The sequence below is a fragment of the Phacochoerus africanus genome, chromosome 9 (genome assembly GCF_016906955.1).
Source record: "Phacochoerus africanus isolate WHEZ1 chromosome 9, ROS_Pafr_v1, whole genome shotgun sequence".
Classification (NCBI taxonomy): domain Eukaryota; kingdom Metazoa; phylum Chordata; class Mammalia; order Artiodactyla; family Suidae; genus Phacochoerus; species Phacochoerus africanus.
In genome coordinates this window covers 116575265-116599563 of record NC_062552.1, presented here as the reverse complement: position 1 = coordinate 116599563, position 24299 = coordinate 116575265, and the positions used below count along the sequence as shown (strand labels likewise).

Here is a 24299-nt window from a genome sequence, read left to right as displayed (position 1 = left end):
TTCTAGGCCTCTCGGAAATGCAAATCAAAACTACAATGAGGTACCACCTCACACTGGTCAGAATGGCCATCGTTAAAAAAAAAAAAATCTACAAATAACAAATGCTGGAGAGGGTCTGGAGAAAAGGAAAGCCTCCTACACTCTTGTAGGAGTGTAAATTGATTCAGCCACGATGGAAAACAGTATGGAGGTTTCTCAGAAAACTAAAAATAGAATTACCGTATGCTCCAGCAATCCCTCTCCTGAGAATATATCTGGACAAAACTATAATTTAAAAAGACATATGCACCCCTATGTTCATAGCTGCGCTATTCATAATAGCCAAGACATGAAAACAATCTAAATGTCCATCGACAGATGAATGGATTAAGAAGATGTGGTACAACGGAATACTACTCAGCCATGAAAAAGAACAAAAGAATGGCATCTGCAGCAACATGGACGCAACTAGAGATCATCATACTAAGGGAAGTTCGAAAGAGAAAGACAAATACCATATGATGTCGCTTACATGGGGAATCTAAAATATGGCGCAGATGAACCATCTATGAAATAGAAACAGACTCTCAGACATGGAGAACAATCTTGTAGTTGCCAAGGGGAGAAGGGAGGGAGAGGGATGGACTGGGAGTATGGAGTTAGTAGATACAAACTCTTATATTTGGAATGGATAAACAGTAACGTCCTCCTGTATAGGGAACTATATCCTATCTCCTGGGAAAGATCATGATGGGAAAGAATATAAAAAAGAATGAGTGTGTATGTATGCGGGTGTGTGTGTGTTTAACTGATGTTTACCTGAGTCACTTTGCTACGCAGCAGAAATGGGCACAACACTGTACATCAACTATAATTTAAAACACTTTTAAAAATTCTCAGCATCTTGGCCACTCATCGCAGGGACTATGGATGCAGGGGGTCAAGGCAGTCAAGGGTAGGCTTGGAGTGAAGGAGAAACAGAGCCCACCGTCCACACCCCTCATACCCCCTTTCCTCAATACCCACCCCCTTAGACTCTCTCTGATGACAATGAACAAAGGATGGCATCCATCCCACAGGCATTTCTTCCACGGATTAGTTTTAGCTTTGCGAACGTATCTGTAACATTCTAGAATGAAAATGAACAGCGAACAAAACCAAAGACTCTGGAGAAACAACCTCAAAACTGGGCATTTTGTGGGGTTTACCCCCTCTACTCCCACCCCGTGATGCGTTTCCTCGAGAACACGGCTTAGCCCTGGGCAGAGCCCTTCTTGGTGTCAAAGGTTTTAGAGTTGGAAACACTCTGTCCAACACCTCCCAAAGAGAAACTGAGGCCCAGGAAGATGAAGCGAGGCAGAAGCTAAAGTGAGATTAAAACTCAGAATTTCTTCCTCCTGAATCCGGCCTGACTCCCCATGCTGCCTTCCAGGGCAGGCTGGTCCCAGGACAGTGGAAAACAAGGTTTTCTCAGCAGCTCAAGACATCAGGGGGCAGGACAAGCAGCATTTTAGTGACTCCATCAAAAACCCCATCAGTTCCCTGGATGTGCATGCCATGAAAAATATACCATAAACCCAAATCCCCAAATCCCTAAGAATTGTTCATCCAACATCCAGTGGGTGCAACTATTGTACTTTGAGAAATGGCCAGGATTTGTTAAAATTTCCCTGATTTAGGGAGTTCCCTTGTGATGCAGTGGATGAAGGCTCTAGCGTTGTCTCTGCAGCGGCCTGGGTCACTGCCATGGGGCAGGTTTGATCCCTGGCCAGGGAACTTCTGCAAGCTGTAGGCATGACCCCCCCCCCCCCCAATTTTTCACTGATCTAAATTTGACTGATTTGGACCAAACTGATGCAGGATGGCTCAAAGTTTGCAATGCTTCTCTTTCTTAATACACTTTCCACAGAAAGTACACATGACCTATAGCAATCAAAGTAGAAAGTTCAAAATCCAGAACCCTTAAGCACTGTGCATTATCCGTCTTCCACCAAATTCATTAGCCAATGAAGTTCCAAGCTCCTCATGTCTGAGGATAATTAATGGCTTAAAACTCTAATAGGCACATATGCAGCAAAGTCTGGAAAAGTCAGGAAGCAAAGCCTGTTAACTTTGCTAGACGGTTTTTTGTTTTTACATGAAGGAAGATTCAGACTTATTTAAGATTTTTTTTTTTTCAAATTTGAAAAAGACTTGGCACGAATACCAAGCAGAACGCTGGGGAACAGTGAAAATGGGGTAACTGCTGTCCATAGTGCCTAAGTTTCCTTTTAGACTTGCTCCGTCTACAGAGAACAGGTGTGTTTTCATATTTTTTTAAATTTTTTTTAGTCCTGAGTAAAATTAAAAAAAAAAATCCATACTTCAGGAGGTCCTGTCATGGCTCAGTGGTTAATGAACCTGACTAGTAACCATGAGGTTGTAGGTTTGATCCCTGGCCTCGCTCAGTGGGTTAAGGATCCGGCATTGCAGTGAGCTCTGGTGTAGGTCGCAGATGCCACTCAGATCCCGTGTGGGTATGGCTGTGGTGTAGGCTGGCAGCTGCAGCTCTGATTTGACCCCTAGCCTGGAACCTCCATATGCCTCGGGTGCAACCCTAAAAAGATAAAGGCAAAAAAAAAATTAATAATCTGTATTTCAGTCTTGCTTTTTTCCTATTAGTTTTACTCTAGGACTTGACAAAATTACTCAGTGGAACATGGCAGGTATGTATTGTATTCTGGTATTTGATGGCTAGCTGCCTTAAAATCCTTCCTGAGAGAATCACTTGCTGCCTGCAGGTGATGCACCAAATAGGTGCGGCGACCAGTGCCAGCCTGGCAGAGGACACGTGGGGCCCCACACCAGGAACATCCCGACGAGCCAGGGTCTCCTCAATGTGCCAGAACCCAACCCATCCAAGGCCGCCCGTGCTCATGGTCTCACGAAGCAAACTCACCTCGTTAATTATGATCCTGCTGGCCATCCGCAGTCGAGTCCTGGGCCCAAACTTGTTGGTGATCATTATACGCAAGCCCGCCTCCGGGAAGTTGAACTTGGGAGGGCTGGAGCTCATGACCTCGTCCACCATCACCACTGGGTTTTTGCTGTACTGCGGCTCCTCCTTCACTGCATTGAGCGCAAAGCCACGATGAGGGCTGGGCTCCCGCCAGGGAGCAAAACCCAAGGGCTGGGGGGACCGATGGACCTCCCCTCGGGTACCGACTTCTCCGACTGTGGTCTCGGCGGCTGGTAGCCGCCTGAGAGCCCAGCTTCAGCTTTTCCCATTAATCAAGTGGGCCACTGGGTCTGAAATGCCCACCGACAGCAAGCATTAGACAGAGCCCCATGCTCTCCCGTCACAGCACCCCTCCCACATCTGGCCCCTCTGCCAATCGATGCCCTTTTCTTCAGGGGCCCAGTCTTGGCCAATGGTAAAGGTCCTTCAGTATCCCATGGGGCAGCCCTCCTCCCAAGTGGATCAGGACCCTGCCACCGCTCACCGGTGCCTCTGGGGGGGCCTTTCTTCCCCTCCCCCCATAAACAGAGGCTCAGACAAGGCTTTACAAATTGACAAGGACCTCCTGGCAGGGGACATGCTGGAGGGCACCAGAAAGCACTGGCTCTAAGCTTCCCAGGAGGCCCCCTGCTCTGTCTTAGAGGAACCATCTCTGCCTGGCACAGAAGGATAAATCTGTTCTCCCTGGGGCAGGCAGTGAGGTCAAAGAATCAGCTCCCAGGCCCTGGATGAGGCGACAGAGAGCCAGGAAAGGAGCCTGGGAGCCGGTCTGCAGGGGAAGCTGCTGGCCGAGCCCAGTGTCTCCAGCGCCCTCCAGAAGGGAGGCCACGCTCTCTGACCCTTTGCTTCCACTGATGAGGCTGAAGGACAACTCCTCCCAGTGCCCAGATCTTCCCTGCCACCTTCACCAAGATGCTCCGGGCTGGAGACTGGGGGGTTGACATTTAACTCCGGAGCCCCCGAGGGTCCCGAAACAGAAGCATTCACGAACATGGCCCACAGAAGCAGGTGGCTTTCCCCTCCAAGGGGCTATCAAAGCAGACACCCCCTGCCCCCCCCACGGGTCACCAGCTCCCGGTGAGCGTCCTTCCCTGACAACAGAGAGCCGAGAGCAAACCCTCGGGAGAGTTAATGGCATAAACACGAACAGATGCACACCAGACACACCACCCTCACCACACAGGCAGCAAGGCTCAGCAGACAGGAGGCGTGTGGTTAGAACCAAAGCTTGGAGGACCATGCATCTGTCGGAGACAAACACTCACCGCCAACGAGGCGTGCGTTGGACGTGTGGTTTTTTTCTTTTCTTTTTTTTTAAATGCATGTGTTATTGCTTGGATGGAAGCAGATTACTTACAATTTAGAAGAGGAGAAGAGTTAAGGAGGCAAAGGCCGACAGAGATTGCCAGAGATGATTAGCTTGCGGTGGATGCCGGGAGTCTGGGGCAGCATTCTTGATGGGGGCCAAGATGCCAGAGGGTTATTGGAAGGAGGATGTTAGTGGAGCGGCTTCAGGGCGCAGGGTCTCTGGCCTCCGGGTAGGTCCCTCTCCTGGCTGAACTCTACGGCTGGGTCCCACTCTGCGGAGCAGGAACCCCCCCGCCCCTCCCTGCTGCAGGAAAGCTGCAACCCCTCCCTCCTCTGAAGCCTCCACCCCAGAGGGAGGTGGAAACCCGCAAAGCAGAGGCAGGCTCCGTAGGTGGAACCAGCCTTGCCGTGGGTACCGCCTCGGGGAACAGCTGGGCTCAGAAGGAGGGCAGAGACATGATGCCCGGCTTCTCAGGCACCTTGTCCTGGCACTGCCCACCAAGTGGCAGCACAGGGTGATATATCCAAGCCACAGGTGCCTGCCCGGCAGGAAACCTAATCCATTGCAGCATTTTTTTTTTTTCCTGGAGGTACAGCCTGAGGCCAGGAATCACTCCCTCCCTCTCTGCTCCAAGCCAAAGTTGTATCCAGGCCCAGGGAGGCTTGGAAAGGCTCCCTAAGTGAGCTGAGCCAGTGGTCATGATGGCCCTGGCTACCAGGATGCGTGCAAGGCCACCTGACAGCCCACAAGAAGAGGCTGGACCCCCAGCAGTGGCAGGAAACGGAGCGCCTTCCTGCTTCAGCCCCTGGCTCCTTTTCTTGGCGTATCGGGCTCTGTTTTCTTGAGCAAAATTGAAGGGTGACGTAAACAATGTGTAACAGCTTTAGGGGAACCCCCCCAAACCACTGAATGCAGAACAAAGTTGGAGGATGTTATGCCCCCCAAAACAGAAACTGGCCTGAGCTGACATGCTGAGCTAACTGCATAATTTTTAAGACCATTTCAGTCCATAAAGGCATTTTTTAAGAGTAGAGATAAAAAGGCAGTGTCTTCTCCTGTCAAGAGGTTGGGTTAAAAAGTTTTTGGTTCTACAAATATGGGAAATACCAAAATTGGTAACAGAAAAGCCAGGGCTGTGTGCGTACGTTTTCCTAAAATAACCCACCAGCCAGCAATGACTGACACCCCTGGCCGGGGTGTTGATGCCACCTACCTAGAGGCTGAGGACCAGGGGCGAGGTGCTCCGGGTTGCAAAGATTTTGTGACAACACCAGTGCCAAATGGCAAAGTCCCCCCGCCCTTTGGGATGTCATGGATGCTCCCTTTTCCTGGTCCAGTCGGTCTCCCTCTAGGGGCCAGCAACTCCGGCACACGGCCCTCTGGGGAGAAGGGCATCCAGCAACCTGGGCTGCATCTCCAGGCCTCCCATCTGTCCTGGTCCAGGCCTGCCTCCCCCCAGACTCCCTGACCTCTTCCTCCTTGGCCTTTATCTAAATGCATCTACCCGGATAAGAATCACAGGGAGACCTATCTTCTCTCCTTTCCATGTGCTGGGGGGTGGGAGGGGGGAGGCAGTCCTGTGTCTAATCTTCCAATTTTCCAGAAATTTCCTTGGACTTCAAGATGTGGGGAAAAGTATTCAACTTGGGGGAAACCCCTACTGTCACGGGTACACAAGGGAGAGGGCTGAGCATCTGGAAAGTCCCCACATGGGCTGCGGCCTCTGGGCAGCCAGATGTCCCTGCAAGAGGAAGGGGCTTGCGTCCTCATCATGCCGGCCACATGGCAGCAGGGAGCCCCCGGGGCTGGCACCTGAGGACAAGGGCATTTGCCACTGGCCTGAATGACTCAGCACGCGGACCTCAGGAGCACTAATCTCCGTATACAAAGGTGGCCGGGAACAGCCTCTTGAGAGTCTTGTTTGTGGGGCCCTCAGAGCCAGTGTCTATGGAGCTAAAATTCCAAACAGCAGCCACACTGTCCCCTCCCCTTCTGAGGAGGTTGTCCTGGAAACGGGCCCTCCGCTGGGGTGGCCTGCTAAGAAACAGGCCACGCGGTGGCCTAGTCCCACGCTCTGCAGGCTGCCTTTCGCTGCATCTGTCCCCTGTGCCCAGCGGCCTTCCTCCTTCCATGTGGGGAGATCTGTCCCTCCAGTACCTACGACAGGTGCCTTCCCCTTGGGGGTTCCCTGAGATGGGACAGGACGCACCAGGCCAAAGTGGACATGGTAGGAGCTCCCTACCCTGACCCACCCCAGGGCGGAGGCTGGGGAGGGGACCGAGGCGTATAGGTTTTGGCCCCCATGTGTCCCAGACACAGGCAAACAGTGCCCTCTGAGACAACGTGGTGACATCAGGGAAGCCATGAAGGAATTAAAGTCACCTGAAAGAGGGACTCGCCCATGAGGAATAGAGGAGGGAGAGGCCCCAGGTGGCTGGCCCACGGCGCTCTCTCCCCGTTAAGGAAGCCTGTACCAACATGTGGGTGGAAGTCAATGATGCCAGCTTAAGCTGTTGTTTTGTTTGTTTGTTTGTTTCCCTAGATTGTAACTACAAGAACCTATTCAGCCTTTGCACAGGTCTTGGGTGCCAAAGAATGGGACCCTCTCGGCTTCCTGGCAGCTGCCCCCACTGACAGAGTCACCTGCTAACCAGCTGGGTTAAGAATTGAGGACAAGATTTCCAAGGCAGTCACCAGTTGGGCCTAGACCTTTGGGGAACTCGACAGAGATGACATGGGCTGGCTCTGGAGGCCCAGAAACCCCAGACATGGTGGCCAAGGAGAAGCTGAGGAGACGAGGCCGCTGTCCCCAGGGAAAAGGGTTCCTGGCAGGGCTACCGGGGAGGTCTGGGCTTCCTGGTCAGCTCCACGGCCTCTTTCCCAGGCTCGCTGCTCCTTTGGGCAACAAACCAGAGGTCTCTTTAGAACAGAGCTCTCCAGAGCTGGGTCTGGCCTTTGAGAAGCCCCGGGGAGCCCCGGCCTGCTCTGCCACTCCCTGTCACTGGCCTGTCACATGCGTCAGCATGTAATTCATTTCAGGAAAGCCAAGCAGGCCCTGAGCCGTCCTCGGGAGCCCGAGGAGATCCCCAAGGACGTGACGGTTGACTCTGGACTCGTCCTTCTCCACCTCCTACATGACTCGCCCTTCTCAGGTAGGGTCCTGTGACCAAGGGTAAGAGAGGGACAGTTTAAGGGCAGCGTGTGTGTGTACCAACGAAGGGGGTGGTTTCGATGACATGGTGTGCCCGCTCCTGTCTGCTCAGCCTTACCTTGCCCCAGCAACGGCACGGAGGGGTCATCAGAGCTGTTATCACAGCAGTCATTACCATCCTCCAGCTCACTGTTCACCGTGTTGCCATTCGCAATGGTCTTTTGTCTGACTGTGAAAAAGGCCTGCATCTTCACATTGTACCTGCAAGTTAAGGTGGGAGGTTGGAGGTGAAGGAAAGGCTGGGCTAGGGAGTGGGCGGGGACCTCCCCCACCCCCCATGCACCTGCCGCGAGCATGGTCCGGGGCGAGGGGGCGGGGAGCTAAGGCTGATCAACCAAGCTGACAGTTTCCGGACAGGAACCTTGGAACAATGTACGGTCGCAGGGGACCTGCTCCTACTAAGGGGCCACTGGGCTTCCTGGGGGCGCAAGAGACCTGCAGCCTAAGAAAATGACCGATGCCTACTCCTGCACGCCACGAGCCTGTCCTAACACGACAGGTACAGCCAGCCTCAGGACAGGCTGGAAGCAGGTGTGCTCAGGTCCACCCTCTCCTCCACAGCCACTGGCCTTGCTTCCACAGGCTGCCCAGAGAGAATCCCCACGGAGAAGAGCCCACACCAGGCTCCAGGCTGGCTGGCTGCCCCACGGAAAGGCACTGGAAGAGGAGACCACTTCAGGATAACCTCCTGCAGTTTGACAGCGTATAGCCTGTTCTTATAAAACAGTATACATGTTTTACGGAAATGGGATTCACAGTCTCATAAAACCCTGTGGCGTTTTCCTCTTTAACTACCTGTGGAGGTATGAGCAGAATGCTAACGACCTGGATGTGGCTTAGCTCACGGGCACTTTTTTTTTTTTTTCCTTAAGAATGGAAAAATACATGTAACATCAAATTTGCTATTTTAATTCTTTTCCTTTCTTAGGGGCACAATTCAGCAGGAGTAATTACATCCACGAGGGTGTATCTATTTCCCAAACAGAGCGCCGCCCCTATGAACCCGTCAAGCATTCATGAATTCCGCCCTTAAGCACGTGGTAACCACTCTCTGATTTGCTGTCTGCCTCGAGGAATTGGAGTCTCCTGAGTCCCTCATACAGATGGAATCATACAGTTTATGTCCTTCTGTGACTGGATGCCTTTTACTCAGCATCAGGTCCTCAGGGCTCAGCCGCAATGGGGCATGAATCAGAATTTCCTTCCTTTAATGGCTGATAACATTCATTGTGGGTAGTTTTGAGCAGATTCTGATCTGAGCGGTTTCCGGAGGACCTCACGGGTGCCCAGGCCTGGATGCAGCATCTGCCTCTTTAGAACGAGTGGCGCCCCCTGCAGCTGTGCAAGGTGATGGCCCCGAGTGGTGGCATATTGTGAAGCCTGGAGAGAGTGGGGCTGCCTGGCTCTTTCAAAAGAGTGGTTTTAAGTTATCAGGCTACGTATAGAGACAGCACAAAAGAGTGGTCACCCTGGGGTGCAGCCAGGGCCGTGGAGCGGGGCGGGAGAGAGGGCTTTGCCTGCTACTTGCTTGGGAAGGGGCTGCATCTTCCTCCCACCACCCACGGCAGGACGCCCCCGGCCCACGTGTGAAGAGCGCTAAAGCAGGGTCTGGGTCCCTCTTTCCCACCCTGTCTGTGCCAGCAGGGGCCCCCAGAGAACGGGGGTGGCCGAAAGGGACCAGAAGGGTCTGGCGGAGGTTTTCTCCCCGCTCTGACAAAAGGCAAGCGCGGGATGGGGACGCGGGGGCCGGCGACTGGGAGAGGCACTTACTTCATGATCAGAATGTAAAACACGTACAAGATGATGAGCACCAGGCCTTCCCACCTCCGGGAGAGAAAGGAGACGGGTTAGAGCCAGGGAGGCGTGGCGGGTGGACCAGGGCGGGATGTCCCGTCACCTCCCTGACCCCACACCTGGCCTGGACCCAGGCCTGTGGGCGAGCCGCCCAGCCCCCCGCTGTCCTGTGATCTGAAGCCCGCCTGGGGACAGGGAAGGCCAAAGACAGGTCCTTCTCCACCACAGGGGGGTCTGCGAGACTCCGGAAAAGTTCCCTCGGCCACCTAGGAAAAGGCGGGACCGGGGCCACCTCACGGCCTACATCACAGCCACAGCAACACCAGATCCAAGCCGCATCTGTGACCTATGACGCAGCTTGCGGCAACCCAGGATCCCAAGCCCACTGGGCGAGGTCGGGGACTGAACCTATGTCCTCCCAGAGACTATGTCGGTTCTTCACCCGCTGAGCCACAACGGACACAGTTCACACCCGCTGAACTCCCTAAATTGTTTAGATTTTGCTTCTTACCACGGTATCTTTAATTCACCTGGAATTCATTCTTGTGTAAGGTGTGAGGGGAGGATCTGATGTTATTTTATCCCATGGGGATTTCTAGTTGTCCCAGCAGCATCTGAGACACCCCCCAACTCACCGCCGTGTCATGACACCTGTCACTTCCCCCAGCCCAGAACCGGGCCCTTTACCGGGTTCTCAGATCCACATTCCACACTGGCCTACGCTTATCCCTGTGCAAAACTTCGATTTTCATTATTTTTGCTTTACAATATATCTTTATATCTGGCAGGGCAGGAATATTAAGGGAAACAGTCTTTGCCACTTTGGAAGGATAGATAAAGCCATGATTGTTTAGAAGGAAACCCTTTTTACCTGCAGAAGTGCATAAGCTTATGTTTATAAAAATATTTTTTGAAAAGATTCAATGAACCCAATAAGCAAGGATATGAACACAAAAGGAACAATGAGAAATAAACTTACCATACAATCTCCTCATCATATATGAACTGGAAGGCAAAAGAAAAAAGGGTGCGGGGGGGCGGGGGGGGGAGGGACAGATTTATTCCAAAGAAGAGCAAACACAGGTCCCCGAGCACCCCGAGCCGACACATACTGGCTTGTAACGTGCTTCACCGGAAGCTGGGCTCTTCCTTCCGTGTCTGGGTTTCCCAGCTGTAAAAGGCGACCTCTCCTGAGCAGAAACCTGGGTCAGCAGATGCTGAGCTACGAGAAACGGCCTGTGCTTCACGAGAGCACAAGTAGCCACTGGGGCCAGCCTGGCAGGGCTCTGTCTTCCTTACTGGCACAGAGTGGCCAGAATCAAGAAACTTAAAGCCTGAAAAGGGCTCTCCCTCTGTCTGTCTGTCCATCTGTGTCTATCTACCTATCTATCTACTCATCTACCATCTCTCTATGGTAACTGTGTGTGTGTGGGGGGGGGGGTAAGGGAGAAGGAGGTGTCATTTTCTTTATTTATAAAATTAAAAAAAAAAATTTTTTTTAAGTGCTATACCTGCAGCATACGGAGGTTCCCAGGCTAGGGGTAGAAACAGAGCTGCAGCTGCTGGCCTATGCCACAGTCACAGCCACACCAGACTCGAGCCACATCTGTGACCTACACCACAGCTCATGGCAATGCCGGATCCTTAATCCACTGAACGAGGTCAGGGATCGAACCTGCATCCTCATGGATACTAGCTGGGTTCATTACCACGGAGCCGCAATGAGAACTCCTCATTTTCTTTAAAAACAAAACAAAAAACCCCTTTGGAAACTCTGAGGACAAAGGACCTGCCTGTACTATCTGAAGGGAGGCCAGGGGTGACAGAAGATGCAGTGGCTTCCTAAGAGGGCAGTAATGCTGCCCGACACCCCCACCCAGCATCTCTGCGCGGGACACAGGTGAATGCTACTTCCGTGGTCCAAGGAGTCCTGTGACAGCCCCAGCCGGGCCCTGTGTGTGCAGGAAGCTGGAGGGGCTGTGACCCACCAATCTGATCTTAGAGACACGAGGGTCCCTACAAGAGATGCCAGGAGAGGCCAGGGGCTGCTGCCTGGACTTGGGCTCCCTGCACCCCAATCCTGGCTGTCACGGCAGGTAGCACACACAGGAACCGCTTGGGAAGACCTGGCCAGGTGTTGCTGCGAGGTTCCCCAAAGCCAGGACTCTGAGGAAGGGGCACTCAACAGAGGGGAGCCTGGTGCCACCACCTGGGAAGCTGGGGGGACATTTATGGGGATAGTTTCAGTTTTTACAACCCAACAGAGGGCTACTGGCATTTAGAGGCAGTGAGGGCCAGGGGTGCTAGTCAGCCTGGAACATGGGGAATTGATGCTATTGGAGGGGATTTTGCATATTTGTCACACATCCTGAATCTCCTGCTAAGTATTTAGGCAAGTGGAAAAAAAAACGACCTGAGCCTTGAACTTAACTCCATTTTATAAATCAAAGTATTTTTACATGGTTTTAATAAACACTTGATTTTCTTGTGAGTTAACGGTCCTGGGAATGGAAGGATGACTGTTCTTGGCTCTGTTTAGAATTTCGGCAGGAGTCACTCATAATTTTGGAAAATCACATTGTCAGCGCTGGCAGCACTCCCAGGGTTTAAGGCGCTAGCCAAACATACCGGCCTCAGTCTGCACTGAGATTAGCCCTATGGGGGCAACGGATTACATCACTGCGTGTTTTAGCATCTTCATGCCAAAATGTTTTCACACTGAAAGATTTATTTTTTTAGTATAAATTACTTTTATTTGTCCTTTCTAGTATAGTTTGGCTTTTTTTTTTTTTTTTTTTTTTGGTCTTTTTAGGGCCATACCCACAGCATCTGGAGGTTCCCAGCCTAGGGGCTGAATCAGAGCTACAGCTGCACAGCCATAGCAACTCAGGCTCTGAGCCACATCAACGACCTCCACCACAGCTCACAGCAACACCAGAGCCTTAACCCACTGAGCAAGGCCAGGGATCAAACCAGCGTCCTCATGGATGCTAGTCAGATTTGTTTCCACTGAGCCATGACCGCAACTTGTTGATTTTCTGTTTTCTCTCTTAACTTTCATTTTTGGGGGGAGTGTGGTGGGAAGGCTCTCAGATGCTCCAGGGATCCCACTGCCTCATGTTCACGCCCCCTGCCCATACGTGGCCTGGACTCAGGGATTTGCTCTAAACAGAATATGGCAGAATGATGGGCTGTCACTTCCAACATTACAAACTGTGGCTTCCACCTTGGCGCCTCCTCACCCTTTCTCGGCGGGACACCAGTGTCCAGGCTGTGAGATGCACTAAGAAGAGCCAGGGAAGAAGGACCTGAGACCTGCCGGCAGCTTTGTGAACGATCCTAAAAGCAGATCTATGCAGGGAGCCCTGAGATAACTGTACCCTGGCTGACACTTGTGAGAGGCCCTGAGCCAGAGGAGAGCGCTCGGCTAAGCACTCCCAGACCTGGAGCCAAAGACAATGGGAGCTAAGATGTGTGCTCTTTGAAGCTTCTGAGTGGGACGGGCAATTGGCTACACAGCAGCAGGCGACTAATCCAAGGGTCACGATGGTCATATCCAGTTGGATCCAGATGTTCTTCAGCTGGGAACTGTCACTCTAGGACACATGCCTCTGCCCTCCTTGAATACGACCTGCCCTCATGCCATCACTTTAACGCTCTTTTTTGGACGGACACTGCTCCTCCTGGGATGACATGGTCCTTAGCAGTCACCTGTGTCATGGGCTGATGTCACACCAGCCCTCGGTGGGGGGCAGGCACAGAGATAATACTTCTAACACCCTAACAGGCCCCAGGGGTCTCTGCTTTAGCCCCCTCCCCTCCCCCCGCCCTTTCTGCCCACACCCTTGTTCCCAGCGGCCAACCCTGACTGCTCCCCGCTGGCTGGTCTTGTTCCTGCTCCCATGAGCTGGGGAAACAGAGACTCTGCTCCTTGGTAACCGGGCTCTAAGAAGGGTCTGCAGGCCTCTGATGACCATGTGCTCGAGGTGAGCTACAGGAACCCGGCCTTCGCTTTTTTCAAGGCCTGTTTGCCCTCGAGGGGGTCCCCAAGGGGCTCCCATCTCCAAAGCGTCAGGTATGAAGTTTTCCGGAAAGGGAGGCGCCCGGCTGGGGGTTGGTCCCATGACCTCAGTGAGGAGCCAGCACACCCAGGGGTGGGGACGCCAGGGATTCTCTGACTCTAGTGCCAGGGACAGAGGTGGGCAGGGCTCAGGGCCTTTGCAGGGGCATGGGGAACTCACAGCAATGAGCACGATGACAGAGAGGGTGTAGTACACAGAGTCGCGGCACACGGCCCACCACGTCAGATGCACCACCTGCCGAGCAAAGGGCCACCTGCTGTTACTGGCTGGGGGGATGGGGTGCGAGGGCAGGGGGATGCAGCTGGGCAGGGGCGGGGGTGGGGGGTACCACCACGCCCAGACCCTGAGGGTGTAGAGACACATCCCCGGAGCTCAACTTAACTGTGCCACCAGAAACACATCTGGCCTGGCCACTCAAGGCCACCCTGTGCTCTTCGTCGTATTTGGGGACAGAACGACACCATGCCATGTTTGTAAGTGGTGGCAAAGCTGCCTTCCCCTCTTCCAAGGTGACCACCTGGCATGTTTCCTAGGAGAAGTCATGTGTATGTGTGCGGGGGAGGCCAGACGTACCCCTTCTTCCCTCCCCCTGATGCTGGAACCTTCCTGGGGGTGACCAGCTACCCACTTCTACCTCCACCGCCCTGGGCCAGGCAGAGCCCATCCATGACCCTGACTCTCTGAGGTGGAGTCTCATGTCCACCTGTGACTCTGAGGACCAGGAAGCCGTGATGGGGCATCAACAACAAGCCAGATGCCTCTGCCCCCTGGGGTGGCCAAAGGCCCCAAATATTTCCAGAGTCAAGCTCAGGGTCATGGTTACAGAAAGCACCTCTTAAGCATTTTTTTTTTTGCTGTCAGATGGATGCTCCTGGGACAGGCCAAGGCGTTGAGATGCCTCCTGCTCTCAGACCCACCGGAGGAAGGAACAGAGGACGTCACTACTGTTACATGCAAGGAAATGGGCTCAGAAGGGAAGCCCCTGCTCAAAGCCACCGGGAGTGATGGGAACAGTGGAGGCTGAGATGGGTGTTTCACCTCAACAGAAGAGAGAAGCCACTGACCTGTCCTGCAAATAATCCACAAACTCCAATTATACACAGGATGTTGAACACAGCAGAGCCCACGATGGTCCCCACCCCGACGTCTCCGTGGGTGATGAACACGCCTGGAGAGAGAAAGGCACAACTCCTCATCTGCAGAGCCCGCCACCGCCCCCCGCCCCCTCCTCAGACTCCTGCCCGCGGTGACGTCTGTGTCCCCCACCCCACGAAGGGCGAGAAGTTGTTTTTACTATCGGAGAGGGCCCCGCGATGCTGGTGAGAACGGCAAAACCAGAGGTGAAAGTGCCCTTGGGGACCAGCTCTGCCATGTTTCACCAGCTTCACCGAGACGTAGTTCACGTGCCATAAAATTCACCCATTTAAAGTAGCGATTCAGGGTTTTCTGGTGTTGCCACAGAATAGACGGTCATCACCCCGATCTAACTTCAGAATGTTTTCATCACCCCCCAAATAAGCCCCATTCCAATTAGTACCCCCACTCTGCCCATGGCTCAGGGAACCACTGATTCACTATCTTTCTTTCCACTTCTCCCACTCTACAGATGAGAAAACCGAGGTGTGGGGCTGACAACTGCCCGCACTAGCTTGGGCACCAAATCTGGGCCTTCTGCATCCCGTGTCTCGGGCTGGTGGGATTTCTCACCAATAACAGAGGCAAAGAGTTCTGGTGTCGAGCTTCCTGCAGCCATGAAGGTGGCTCCAGCCACGTCTTCGCTCAGATGGAGTTTCTGAAACAGAAGTGACCGAAGACCCCTCAGGCTGTGACGTGGGGAACAGTGGGCACACCCACTGGACAGTCACCAGCCAGGAAGAGGGCAGGGGAGCCAAGCTTCTGGGCGGGTGCCTTTGCCTCCCTGCACCCCAAGCACACACCCTCCTCTGCTTTGCAAGATGCTCAATCCAGCATCCCCTGCCCCCTTCCCCCACCTGTCAATTTCTGTTCATTCTCTGAGCCCTTAAATAATGTCTCCCTGATGAAGCCTTTCTAGTGGCCACCACGAGCCAGCCGCTACCCCGGGACAGGCGTAGCATTTAGTCGTCCATTGCTGAGACACAAACCATGCGGTGAGAGTGGTCCACGCGCTTGGCTCCCCACCAGATGCGGAGGGCAAGGCTGGTCTCTTTCATCTTCGGATGCTTAGAGCAGGGCTGGGGCTCTAGTGCCCATCTCCGCAGGTGCTCACGCAGACCTTGGGGACCACGCAGCCCTCACTTGTCAGGGCTGTGGTACCCGGAGGCCTTGGAGGCACAGCCTGCCTCCTGAGACCAGAAGGCCTTCTGACGGCGGCCCCACCACCCAGCTGCCCACTGAGACAAAGGCCCCCATGGCCCATCCCCAGGGCCGAGGCAGCAAGGGGCAGGGCTGGAACTGTCAAGGCCCACTCTGCTTGGCGAGACTGTTCTGGCCGCAGAGGCCCGCCCTCTCATCCGGAATGCGGGGCTGGAGGCTTTGGGTGCTTGGGGAAACCATGGAGATGGCTGGGTCCACCGGAATGCCAACTCGAATGTGCCCATCTATGGTTCTCGGAAGGCCTCTGGGCAGGCTGGCTTGTGGCACGCTCGGCCTCCTCACCATCCCCCAACACCACCTCCGCCAAAGCACTCCTGGGCAGCCTGGGCCATGAGGCCACTGAGGAATCCACTCCCTGGGCCAGCACAACCTCCTCACTGAGCCTGCTACACAAGGGGTCCTTGGAAGGGCTGGAGCCTTGCGCTTGATCCCTGACCCCAGGCAGAAGCCTGGCCACCACAGCCCTGTCAAAGGAGGTGCCATAGAGGTTCAGCCATCACCGTGTCTGTAAGAGCTTTCAGCAAAACCCAAACCGGGCTACATCCTGTCCTGCCTCCTCTCTGCCTCCGCCTGGGTCATTCCTTCCCTCGGCAAGGCCCTTCTCCTTCCCGTCTGCTTGTGAAATTCCTTCTCACTTCCAAAGCCTGGAATAAGTGTCACCTCCTCCATGAAGCCTTCCTGGGTTTCTCACCAACAGAGATGCTTCCTCCCTCCTTCTGGCATCTCAGTCTCTGGATGGCTATCACTGAGCCGCTGCCATCAGTCTTGTCTATGGGGCCAGCACCACCATTCTTGCCCACCTCTTTGTTTTTAAGGAGGCAACTCCACTGTCTGAGGCCCTATGCCATCATCAGCTACCCATCTTCCGTGGACTTTTGTCATCCCCAGAGGGGCAGGGGACCCATCCCCCTTGCTGTGGTGCCCCCCCCCCAAGTCCTTACTGTGGGGCACCTGGAGTCCATGTTCTGTAAGGAAGGACCAGCTGACTGTGTTCCCTGAGGGCTTCCTCTGAAGAAGCGACAGGCCACCTGCAATAACTCCTGCACCCGCAGCCTGCCACGCCAGAGCCTAGGTTGAGCCTCCCGCCCTGACGTCCTAGCTGCCGTTTCCTGATTCTGTTCCCCTGGCTCAATTCTCATATGAGAAGCAATTCGATGGAAGTGAGCGCCTGGCTGGAACTGAGTGGAGCGAGGGGTGGAGCAGGGGGCGCAGGGAGGAGAGGGCAGGGCAGAGGGAGGCTTCTGCATGCTTGTGCCCGGTCATCCACTATTTAGGGGACCCAGGTGAAAAGCAGCCAGTCTTGCTGTGTGCTGATCAGTGGGGTAAAGGAATGGGAAGTGCCGCCCCTCACAATCCGAGTCCCCAGCTGCAAATGTCCCAACAACAACACGGCCTCAAATAGCTGGGATATTTCATGGGGACAACGCTGGCCATGCCCAGTGCAGTCTGCACGGAGCAGGTGCTGGGAACAGAGGTAATTTTCCTTCCTTGGCTGAAGACCAAGAGTAAGACAGGGTAGAGAGAAAGAGCAGCGTCTTGTATACGAGGAGAAAGAAGAAAAGTGAAAATGAACAAAATCATTAAAAGGAGAACATGTCAGACCTAAAAGGTGAGGACCAAGGGCCATCCCTGCTGTGGCAGCTCAGCATCCTTCCTGGGGACAGAGAGGCCACCTGGTACCTGCCACCTGCAGCTGGTTCTGGCAAATGCTCCCAACTAACCAGGTTTGGCTTAACTACCAACACCCACTGTGAAGCCCGAGGTTCTGGGTAATGATTTCACCCCAGAAGCACTTTCTTCTTCTTTTGTTTTAACTCAAAGAATTGTACTGTATTTTTATGGTTGTACAACACTGGGGCACGTCTCTTCGGCCAAGCTCTGCCTCCCTCTACCCTGGGGTTTCAGAATGAGGCTTGGCCATGGCGATGCTCGGGTCTTGGCCCGACCACCTTCACCGCCAGAGTGCTCCCCACGCCAGCCCTTCCTGGCCTGGTGCTGACAAGCCACGGGTCAATCCCCCCCAGGCCCTGATCCAGGCTTTGCCAAAGGGTCCTACGTCCCTCCCACGTACCTCGCAAATCTTCTCTAGAGACGGAACAAAGAAGTCATCGCACACGATGGCCAAGGCATAGAACATGTACAGAGCCTGCGAAAGAAACGGGGAGACGGGGTCAGCCAGAACTCCAGCTGTCGCTGGGCACGGCCAGGCATCCATCATGCTCCAAACCAGCCTGGTGAGCAGAGGCCAGGTGATCAGACAGAGGCATGGAGGAAAATTCCTGCACATGCGAGATGTGCTTCTTCAGCCCGGCACTGACAGATGCAGAAACTGGGGCCCAGACAGGAGACTTAGCTTGCCAAGCAGCACAGGGGAATGGAACTCAGGCCACAGGGTCCAGTGCCCCTGCCTCTCTCCTTAAAGCAGCAGCTCCCTCTCCAGCACCAGGGTATGTTCTCAAAAGGTTAGATCGCGGGAATCCCCGTCGTGGCTCAGCAGTAACGAACCCTACTAGTGTCCATGAGGACGCGGGTTCAATCCCTGGCCTCGCTCAGTGGGTTACGGATCTGGCGTTGCTGTGAGCTGTGGTATAGGTCGCAGACGTGGCTCAGATCCCACGTTGCTGTGGCTGTGGTGTAGGCTGGTGGCTGCAGCTCCAATTCGACCCCTAGTCTGGGAACTTCCATATGCTGTGGGTGCAACCCTTAAAAGAAAAAGAAAAAAAAAAAAGGTGAGATCCTAACCTCAGGGCCAAGAAGGAAAACACTGAAAAATCACCATTTTAAGAGTTTAAAATAATTAGCATCCTGACTTCCCCTCTTTAGTTTTAGCAAAAGCATCATTTCCATGTCACCAACCGCCCTCCTCCTGTTAAAACAAACAGCAGCTTGAGGCCCAGCATTTCCTGGGATGCTGCTTGATGTTGGCCAAGGTTGAAATAAACAAGCCATCAACACCAGGAGGCTCATGGGACAGAGAGTCCAGATTCTAGTGCTGATCCTGTGAGTAATCTGCCTGTGACTTTGGATAAGTCACGTCTCCAGATCTCAGTTTCTTCATCTGTTTGATGGCAGAGTAAGGACGGATCAGCAGTTTTTAGATGGTTTTATCCACAAAGCCCCTCCCTGACCTGTCCACCCAGCACGGCTTTATTGAGCTCATCTTATGTGCCGGGCACTATTTTAGCCATTGGGGATAGGCAGCGAGGATGCCAGGAAAAGCCTCTGCCTCTTTGTGGGAGACGAACAAATGGGCACATAAAGAATCTATAACTGCCAGTAAACAGCAGGTGCAAAGGTCCTGAGGCGGGAGCAGGTGTGATGCATCTGAGGCACAGCAAGGTCAATGGTGCAGGTAGAACAGAGTGAGAATAAGGGGGCAAGTGAAGAAGGCGAGGTTGGAGGGCGAGGCAAGGACCAGGACCTGTGAACAGGGGATGCGAGTTTACACTAAGCACTGGGGGGAGCCGTTTCTTCCTTCAAAGAAAAAGTGATAGAAATGCCCTATTCACAAAAGTGGGAAAGGCTGGGCTGCTTCAGCTACACCAGTGTGCTATTCAGATAACTCTGCAATTAATGAATTGTGGTTAAATAAAGCCGAAGATCTAGCGACTGTGACCAAAGCATCCAAGGCAGCTGTCCACTGGAGTCCAGGTGTGGCTGTCCCTGGATTTGACTCATTCATTATCTCTTGGGGGCAGGGAGGCGCACAGAAGAAACAAATACGTGGGGTGTGAGTAAAGTGGAGCGAGACAGGAGGGAGAGACCCTGCTATAAATCTCAGGATCTCAGCTGGAGTTCATACCCTTGGAAATGCCCCCCAATATCATCTCCCAGGAAAAGGGTGTCCTGTGAGGCTGAGAGCCTCTGGCTCTCCTGATGCCTCAGAGATACTGGACCAAAAAGGGGGCCAAGAGGGCATCAGTATGTTCTTCTCTCGCATCAGGAGGTTCTGAGAAGCTTCTCAGGGCTGCAGACAGAAACTGGCTCAAGCCTTTTCTTGCTCTAAAGAAGGGCTCCGCCAACTTTTCCTGAAAGGGTCCGATAGTTAAGTATTTTCATCTTGGCAGCCCGCAGAGTTTGTTATGGCTGCTGCTATAGAAGAATAGCCATGGATGGCCATGGCTACATCCCAATAAAACTTTATTTATAAAGGCAGGAGGGAGGCTGGATTTGGTTCTCTAGGCATAGTTTGGCAATGCCTGCTCTCAAAAAAAAAAAAAAAAAGTCCTGCAAAATTCCTGGGGTCCTTTCAGGTTCAGGGAACAAGGCTTTGTGCTAGAAATGCCAAGACTTTCATGAAGCAGAGGGACAGAACTGCTGGACTAACTCACAAACCCCATGTCCCCTGAGAGAAAGGGGGAGGCTTAGGAAAGCCAGGGAGCTAGGAAGATGATCACTCTGTTACAGAAATAATACACAGGCCTGTCACTCAAAATTTGCCTACAACCTTTTTTTTCATTAGTGGCTTATCCTGTTAATTAAAACTTCACTCATTCACAATTCTCGGGGGGCCAGTGAGAATCCCAGCTTTCACTTGCTTAATTACCTCGTAGAAAGACAAATACTTGGTTGGGTTTGAATATTTTAAGCAGCTGGTGCTGGATGGTTGGAGGCCTAATCAGGACGAGCGTTGCTGTGGCTGAGCCAAAGTAGAAAAGTGAATTCTGAGCACCTGCATTTCCCTGCACCAGGCAACCAGGCTGGCAAACTTTTTCTTCCAGGGGCCAGGCAGTAAATATTTTTGGCTTTGTGGGTCTCGGAGCCTCTGTCACAACTACTCAGCTCTGCCACTGAAGTACCAAAGTGGCCGTAGATGAGATGGACACGGTGGAATGGCTGTGTTCCAATAAAACTTTATTTATAATGGCTGGGGCTGCAGTTTTCTTGCAGAGAAGAGCAACTTCTACCTAAAATTTAGGTTTTATTTTCAGGGCTGCTCCCATGGCATGTGGAACTTCCCAGGCTAGGGGTCGAATTGGAGCTACAGCTGCTGGCCTCTGCCACAACCACAATCACAGCCACGCTACAATTTAGGTTTGAGCTCACTACGCCTTTAAAAAAGTTTTATTTTTCCTTTCCTTTTTTGGCTGCCCCGTGGCACATGGAGTTCCCACCAGGGATCAGATGTGAGCCAGTTGTGCCCTGTGCAACAGCTGTGGCATCCTTAACCCCCTGGGCCAGGAATTGAACCTGTGGGAGCGGTCCCAGTGCTCCCAAGATGCCGTGGACCTCGCTGCGCCACAGCGGGAACTCCCCACTCTGCCTTTTGGTACCGCCGCTTGAATTCCACCTTTGGTCAGCAAGGCCCATCCAGCCCCGAGAGAAGCTGGAGAAGAGAGGCACCAAAGTCTGATGCCACAGTTATGCTGGGGGGCGGCGGGGTGGGGGGGAGATCGTGACAGCGAGCAGGGTCTGACTCCCTTTCATGTGTATTTACACGTCTGGGAAAGATGCCGCCACTTTTGCTTTGTAAAAGTGGAAAAGGAGCCCCAACAAGACGCAAATCCTTGTCTTGGCTCTGGGGCCCCTCGCTGAGTGACAAGGCACTTCATGTCCTCAAAACCTCATTTCTTTGTGGTTCAAACACATCCAGTGTCTGTTCTCCCCGGGCTCTTACGAGGGCCTGGAGGAGACCTCAGACGCTGTGCTCTGAAGACAGGCTTCACCTGCTCAAGTCTAGGGACGTCCCACCCCAAGAGGGCCACTTACACCGAGGACGTGCAGCAGGACGGCTCCGTGCTGTCGCTCCTCATTGGAGAACAGGTCAGTGGGGAACTCGTGAATCGCTGGAAGACAAGAGGACACGGTGAGGTGTTCGGTCTCCACGGGTCACACCTGAGGTCAGCCGTGGGACGGTGGGGCACCCCCCTCACCCCCCCGGAAGGAGGCCAACTGCTTCTCTGTGGAGGCCAGACCTGCGCTATTAGGAAGACAGAGCTGTGTGTGGAATTATCCAGATAGCCTAGTACCTTCGAGTGCATCATGTTTTCCATACCCCTTGAAATTAAAAAAAAAAAAGTGTGACACTTCACACCCACTAGGATGGTTATAAACAAAAGACAGACAATAATAAGTGCTGGCAAGGATGGGAGAGACTGGAACCCCCATATGTCACTAGGGGGGGATGCAAAATGGTACACGCAGTCCCTTTGGAAAACAGTCTGGCAGTTTCTTAAAAGGTTAAACAGAGTTATCGTGTAACTCAGCGACTCCTCTTCCATGTATCTGCTGAAGAAATAGGACAACATGTCCCCACAAAACCTGTAAGTAAATATTCATAGCAGTATTTTTTTTTTTTTCTTTTTAGGGCCGCAGCTGCAGCATATGGAGATTCCCAGGCTAGGAGTTGAAGTGGAGCTACAGCCGCCAGCCTACACCACAGCCGCAGCCATGCAGGCCCTGAGCTGCATCTGTGACCTACACCACAGCTCATGGCAACATCAGATCCTTAACCCACTGAGCCAGGCCAGGGACTGAACCTGCATCCTCATGGATACTAGCCGGGTCCGTTATGGCTGAGCCACAGCGGGAACTCCCAGAGCAGTATTATTCACAGTAACTCAAATGTGGAGAGAACCCAAACATCTACCAACTGGTAAGGAGATAGATAAAGCAGAATATATCCATATGAATGGAATATTATCTAGTGATAAAAAAGAAATGAAGGACTGACACAGCACAAAGGAAGCCTGAGACCATTTTTTCAAAGTGGAAGAAGCCAATCACAAAAGACCACCTACGAAATCGACTCACGCACACAGAGAACAGTCTTGTGGTTGCCAAGGGGGAAGGAGAGGGATGGCCTGGGAGTTTGGGGTTAGTAGATGCAAACCATGACATTTAGAATGGATTACCAACGAGGGCCTACCGCCTAGCACTGGGAACTATATCCAACCTCCTGGGACAGACCATGATGGAAAATAATATTTTTTAAAAAGAATGTATGTATGTATTTAACTAAGTCACTTTGGGGTACAGCAGAAATGAGCACAACACTGTACATCAACTCGAATTTTAACAAGGATCATCTAGCATATGATTCCATTCCTATTAAATGTCCGGAAGAGGCAAATCTATGGAGACAGAGGTAGATCCATGGTTGCCTATGGCTGGAGTGAGGTTGGGAGAGACAGGGTTTCTCTGCGGTGGGGGGGGGGGGGGGCAGGGGGAGGGATGAAAATGTTCTAAAATTGCTTGCTGCAATACTGGCACAATTCTGAATACTAAGAGCCACTGAATCGTACACTTTAAACAGATGACCTCTGTGGGAAGCAAATAACGTTGTTACCAAAAAATGTGTAAAGACGTCAAAAGGCACCAAAGAGGAAAATCAGGGGACAGCTCCTTGTTTTGCCAAAGGACTCTGATCCCATCCCTGGCAGAGAGCTTCTAAGTGGCTTCAACACGCACCTGGATCTGTCAGGAACACAACCCCCGTCAACGGTCAGGCGGAGACGGAAGACGGCTGCCCCGCTCGGGAGGGCAGGTGCTGAGGTCGCAGTGCCAGGCCCTACCATGCGCAGGCTGGGCTGACAGGGACACATTCCTCAGCCTCTCTGTCTGAGCCTCGGTTTCCTCATGGGTAAAGGCAACACTAGTCTTAATAACACGCCTTCCCTGTAAAGTGTATCAAGCCTGCGGTGAGCTTCAAACCAGCACCTCGCCCCCTGGGATTCTAGAATCCTCTTTCCTCGTGCGAGAAGCAGGCTCCACGAAGAGAAGAGGGAGGCTCATCGCCTCCCTCGGTGTCATATCCGACGCCAGGACAGGCAGTCCCCTGCAAAGTCCCCCTTAACCTCTCCTCCCACCCGTGGTGGATCTGTCACTCTAGGGGGGGGAGCTGTCATCCCGGAGAGGTTGTGACATCAACAGGGTTGGGATGGTAGTGCTGGCGCTAAAAAACCCTGTGCTCCAGGAGAACATGCTTTTAGCAGAGCGACAGAGCAGGAAAATGATCCTTGGGTGGGGAGGTTCGAGGTAAGGCTTGGAGGGAGCCCTGAGGCTGGAACAAGGGAGGGGGTGAGGGCTGAAAGCATCCTTGTCCTCTTGTCACCTGACCTCTCGGACCCATTCAGGTGCCAGGTGTGCTTCCGCTGGCATTTCAGGTGGCATCTCAGGTCATTGAGGACCATGTCAAGCCCTCCTATAGGGTGGGTACCACCACTCCTTTTAAGGGCTCCCATCATCCCACGTGGCAGGGGCAGCTCCATGAAGCACGGGATCCTTGCTCTGGGAGTCAAACACTGGGAGTTCCGATGCCCTGACGCCCCCAAGTGGTCTGAGCAATTCATCTGCTTCATGGGCCTCTGGCTGTTCCCATGTTGTGGAAGAATTCCTCCTCCTCCCACCCCCCACTGGAGAGGACCAACAGGTAAATATTTTGTGACTGTCATTTCTGCAGGTTCCCCGTCAGGTGCTACACACCCATGTCCTCATCATCGGCCTTATCACCTCAGCCAGGCCAGAAACTTCTGGAAGGCAGGCATCTACACTGCCCTGTAACGCATGGGCAGCTCCTCAGCCAGGCCTGGCACACAGTAGGTTCTCAACAGTCAATTGAATAAACCCATG

The 24299-nt window shown here is 53.1% G+C and overlaps 1 protein-coding gene across 1 annotated transcript in view; it reads right to left on the bottom strand.

Annotated features, from left to right (window-relative positions):
* Positions 1 to 24299, bottom strand: part of SLC24A4 (solute carrier family 24 member 4) — a 171480-nt gene that overhangs the window by 37078 nt on the left and 110103 nt on the right. Inside the window, exons 3-11 of the mRNA XM_047796192.1 lie at positions 21438 to 21514; positions 17800 to 17874; positions 15081 to 15165; positions 14438 to 14541; positions 13533 to 13607; positions 10271 to 10296; positions 9268 to 9321; positions 7556 to 7698; positions 2918 to 3087 (exon numbers count right to left, since the gene is read on the bottom strand). Coding sequence (XP_047652148.1) covers positions 2918 to 3087; positions 7556 to 7698; positions 9268 to 9321; positions 10271 to 10296; positions 13533 to 13607; positions 14438 to 14541; positions 15081 to 15165; positions 17800 to 17874; positions 21438 to 21514 — 809 coding nt within the window. The remainder of the gene's footprint in view (positions 1 to 2917; positions 3088 to 7555; positions 7699 to 9267; positions 9322 to 10270; positions 10297 to 13532; positions 13608 to 14437; positions 14542 to 15080; positions 15166 to 17799; positions 17875 to 21437; positions 21515 to 24299) is intronic.